General features: G+C 42.9%; 1 protein-coding gene across 4 annotated transcripts; it reads right to left on the reverse strand.

The window, feature by feature from the left end:
- Nucleotides 1-303: 303 nt before the first annotated feature.
- TMSB15A (thymosin beta 15A) lies at nucleotides 304-3573 on the reverse strand. 4 transcript variants are annotated; one of them, XM_053579721.1, is made up of 3 exons: nucleotides 3489-3573; nucleotides 1664-1780; nucleotides 304-688 (listed from the first exon to the last, which is right to left on the reverse strand). In XM_053579721.1, exons 2-3 carry the CDS (start codon nucleotides 1761-1763, stop codon nucleotides 651-653), a joined length of 138 nt encoding a protein of 45 aa, XP_053435696.1. In that variant the 5' UTR covers nucleotides 1764-1780; nucleotides 3489-3573; the 3' UTR covers nucleotides 304-650. The 4 variants fall into 4 exon arrangements, with proteins under 4 accessions (XP_053435696.1, XP_053435697.1, XP_053435695.1 ...); XM_053579722.1 differs by lacking the exon at nucleotides 3489-3573 and adding an exon at nucleotides 3073-3482; XM_053579720.1 differs by lacking the exon at nucleotides 3489-3573 and adding an exon at nucleotides 2869-3482.
- Between the last annotated feature and the right edge of the window lie 814 nt (nucleotides 3574-4387).

Consider the following 4387-nt stretch of genomic DNA (forward strand, 5'->3'; position numbering starts at 1 on the left):
CTGTGTTTTCATTTCTTCATCTCTGTGTTAAAGGGGTTAGTCTAAATGACCACCTCTCCCAAGATTCTCTAACTCTAGGGGAAAAGTACCTAGTATCCCCAAGTCAGAACCCACTGGGTCTGAACAGAAGCAAGCATTTCCTACATGAACAAATGTGCTAAGACAGTTTTCTTTCAACTATTTTGTCTGGCTGAAAAGTGTACTCTGGTGTATTTTTCATTCCTTAGAAGACCACCAAGAAAAAACCATAAGAGTCTCAATGCACTTCACATTCATATTTTATTGCTACATTAAAAATGAAAATTATAAGAAGCTGCAAAAGCATGAAATCTCATGAAGATTATGAAGCAATGGAGGCACCCATTGTAGAAGGTTAAAATCGGCTCATCTAGTAGGTGGTGTAAGGACTACACACACTAAGGTCTTCAATGATGAGACTGACAGCATCTGCCACCTAGAATTTATGTACCAATGGGCATTTTAAAATGAACTTAAAACATTGGTTACCCATAACTTATTAGCCAAGAACTATAGGTAAGAAGACATCACAAGAAGCCTAAAATCTCTAAACACACAGGTTTACAAAAAACAAGCCTAAAACCAAGGCTCTCAGGCAATGTTGAAATTTTTCTTGAGAGAGGATCTCCATTTTATGATTTGTGGACAGCCTCTTTCTCCTGCTGAATAGCTGAAAAAAACAAACACAAAAAATAATCATTAAAAGGGTATTTCCTTGAGATTAAGTTCAATTACTTCCAAAAGAGCCCTCTGCTAAATTATTGAAGTATGTCATACATGTTTTAAATTTACAATGCCAGGGCACTAACCACAAATCCTTACAGTGGGGTGTGTGCATGTGTGATGGTTAACCACCTGAACATTCATTAGAATCTACATCAACTATAGATCTTTTTTCATTTAAGAGATAGATTTATACTGTTGCCATATTTTCCATAGATCATTATAGGACTGAGGAGAAAGTGAAGCATTTTCTCCATATTCCTCTATCCTTATACAACTAGAAGGTTGTAGCTTTTCAATTTTCACTAACCTTGGAACTCTCAACAGTGAAATGACAAAAAGTGCCCCTCATCTTTTGCATATACATTTGGAATTTCTCCAGCAGATTGTAATTCTGGAGGGCAAAACATATCACTCATCTTGACTTAGAGAAAAGACTGGAAAACAAATACTCAGGCTGCCTTTAGTCTGGCAGCCTGAGTATATCAAAGATCTAAACTTGTTCTTTCACCTTGTCATTAGGTAGCAAAGATCAAAAGGGCAGAGTTTACATGGTTCTTTAGGAATGAGGCCAATGACCCAAACTGTTGGATGCAGAAAAATCCGCAATAAACATAACATAGACAAAACTAAGCTTTTTTCTGGTACTAAGTCCAGAAGAGTGGGTCTAAGGTGGTTTTTAGTAATTTTCCAACAAGAAACTAGTTTATTCCTCCATTGTTACTAAGACCTTTAATGTGAAAACCACTTATATAACTAAATTAAGAGGACAACTATTTGCTATTTCTAACCGTTGCATTAAATACAATGGTTTTTTAATTATACTTATATTGTGGTAAAATTTACAAGGGTTTGTTTACTGAATCTGTCAACTTTTCCCACTGCTTGTCTCAACCAGGACCCCTCCTACCCCATGACTTACTTTCCTGAGAAGGGAGAGTATTTTTTTCTTCAGTATTAGTTTTCTTCAATTTTGACTTGTCAAACTTCTCCACTTCCGACAAATCTGGCTTATCACTCATCTTGACTTAGAGAAAGACTGGAAAACAAATTTTAATTGACAGAACTATTATAAAAGGGGTCACAACTAGAAATTCTCACATTTAATAGCAATATTTATTTTACTTGATAATTTTCCAAGAAGAAAACAGCAACAAATGTTAAAGTTATGGATTTTTTATAGAATATCTTAATTCCATATCATTACCCCAGATCTGATAGGCAATACTGTAAATGTCATTGGATCTAAATGCACTAAGAAACCAACATACTCTAGAAACCCAGAACCAATATGTTTCACTCTTAAAATCACAGCAAAGGTAAAATGGAGGTGATAGAAGCATAAAACCAGATAGGGATAGAATAAAAAAATAAAGACTGGGTTTAACCGGTTAATGATTTTATAACAGGAGATAGCAATATCTGAACATCTTCACTCTCTAGTCAATTACGTTTTTTGCAACTTTTGAGGGGATGTAGTCCAGCACACAAAAAAGAGTGACAGAAGTTATACTCATTTCAGAGGCTCAAAGACAGTACATTAAGGCGCTATAATAAGAGGAAGGGGGTTTAATCTCATCATAACTAATTATTTGTCTCATAATAGCTCCTGAGGTGCTGGTTGATAAACGCTGTAAGGAACACAAATCCCAACCAGACCCAGGATTTTAGCAGAATGGGATAAACCAAAAAGAGTTAAGTCTTATTTCACCATGTTTTCGCTGTAAAGGGAGAAGCAATATAAGGCTCATGGCTGCGATGAAATGCCTGGCGCCCTGTGAACATCCAGTTTGTCCAGAAGAAACAATAGGAGATCCCAAAAGCCGGAGGCGGAGGCAGAAGCAGAGTTCTCACGCGCATTCCTGGCCCCACCCTGGTGGAGTAAAACACGTGTGGTGCTCGGAGTACAATGGAGAGACCCCCAAGCAACCAGAAATCCCAATAAAGTGCCTTCATTCAGTCGACGTCACCCTAAGTCCCCCCCTACCCCTTTGCAAAGGGATCAGACGCCAATCTCGAAGGTGGAAAACTGGGACTAACAAGTAATAGTAGGGCTGGGCGGACATACCACTTTGTCAGGACCAGTTGATGTACCTTTTAAAATAACTTTTAAAAAATATTTATTACCATTATTATTTTTGAGACAGTCTCACTTTGTCGCCCTCGGTAGAATGCCGTGGCGTCATAGCTCACAGCAACCTCAAACGCTTGGGCTCAAGCGATCCTCTTGCCTCAGCCTCCCAATTAGCTGGAACTACCAGCGTCCGCCACAACGCCCGGCTATTTTTAGAGACGAGTTCTAGCTCTAGTTCAGGCTGGTCTCGAACGAACCTGTGAGCTCAGGCGATCCACCCGCCTCGGCCTCCCAGAGTGCTAGAATTACAAGGCGTGAGCCACCGTGCCCGGATCAAAATAACTCTTATTGTTGCCAGGCGACAAGCCTAACGGCCCGGTGAAGCCCACTCCGGAAGGGCCCCAACTCCTCCTAGTCCTCTTAGCTTCTGACCGGCAGCTACAGTGGACAGGCCGCTTTGGGGGACCGCCCCCTCGGGCCTTCCTTCCGGAAACGACCCCGGGAGGGCTTCGCATGGCTGGCAGAAGGCGGCGTCCCGGGAAGACAAAGGCGCGGTCCCGCCAGAAGCGACAGCCCAGCCCCTCCGGCTCCCAAAGGCGCCATATCTCCCATCTTACAGCCCCCTCATACTCCAGTCCTCTCCCCTAACTCTCGTTGAGTGGCACAATCTCACCTTAACGCTTGAAGACTCGCGAAATACCGACTACGTCGATAAAGCCTCCACTTGCTCTGGACCGCTTAGCGTTCCCGCGCAGAGCCTTTCGCTTATAAACCCCGCAGCAAGCCCCGCCCTTGACCCCGCCCAGCCTCTCTGATTGGTCCGGGAAGCTCGCGCTCACTTCCCCGCCCCTCCTTCCATTTTACCCTTGCAGGCCTGCATCCGCTGGCTGGGCTCTACTTAGGCGTCACCCCTGCAACAGGGGCTTGATAACCTCAGAGCACATACGACTTCCTCAGACCCCACACTCCTAACCTCTCCCACTCCTTTATTCCTGAGAGTCCATATTCCCTTCATCCCAAGAGCACTCAATTCCTCATTATAAAAGGTGCCTCTCTGGGGCGGTACCTGTGGCTCAAGGGGGTAGGGCGCTGGTCCCATATACCGGGGGTGGCAGGTTCAAGCCCGGCCCCGGTCAAACTGCAAAATAAAATAAAATAAATAAAAGGTGCCCCTACAATAAACAGGTCTATTTTTCCCACTTAGCTTTGAAGGTCTGGAACTTTGAGATCCTAGATGATGAGCCTGCCTATTCAGGCTTCTTTGGCGTTCTATGGCCACTGCGGAGTGAGTAAGCTGTGATGATCAAATGGTGGTTCGGAAGAGGGGCGGGTCCAGTGTCATCTGTTCTAATCCTTAGCCGGGTCAAGGAGTAGGGGTGCTCATGGTTAGTGAGTGCCGGTGATTTAGGATCATTCATCCCATAGATGGACATTTCTGTGACAGTGTTGCTCTCCTATATAAAAGTCACTTTTTTTTTTTTTTACTTTCTCCACCACTGAATATTTTAGAATGATTACAAGAGAATCTACAGTCAGTTTAGAATGATTACAAGAGAATCTACAGAGACTATT

Source organism: Nycticebus coucang, chromosome X (genome assembly GCF_027406575.1).
Source record: "Nycticebus coucang isolate mNycCou1 chromosome X, mNycCou1.pri, whole genome shotgun sequence".
NCBI lineage: Eukaryota > Metazoa > Chordata > Mammalia > Primates > Lorisidae > Nycticebus > Nycticebus coucang.

Coding starts and splice junctions, on each gene's coding strand:
- TMSB15A (XM_053579721.1), bottom strand. CDS start 1,763: ATGAGTGATAAGCCAGATTTGTCGGAAGTGGAGAAGTTTGACAAGTCA. Junction 689..1,663: donor TACTCTCCCTTCTCAGGAAA/GTAAGTCATGGG, acceptor TGTTTTTTTCAG/CTATTCAGCAGGAGAAAGAG.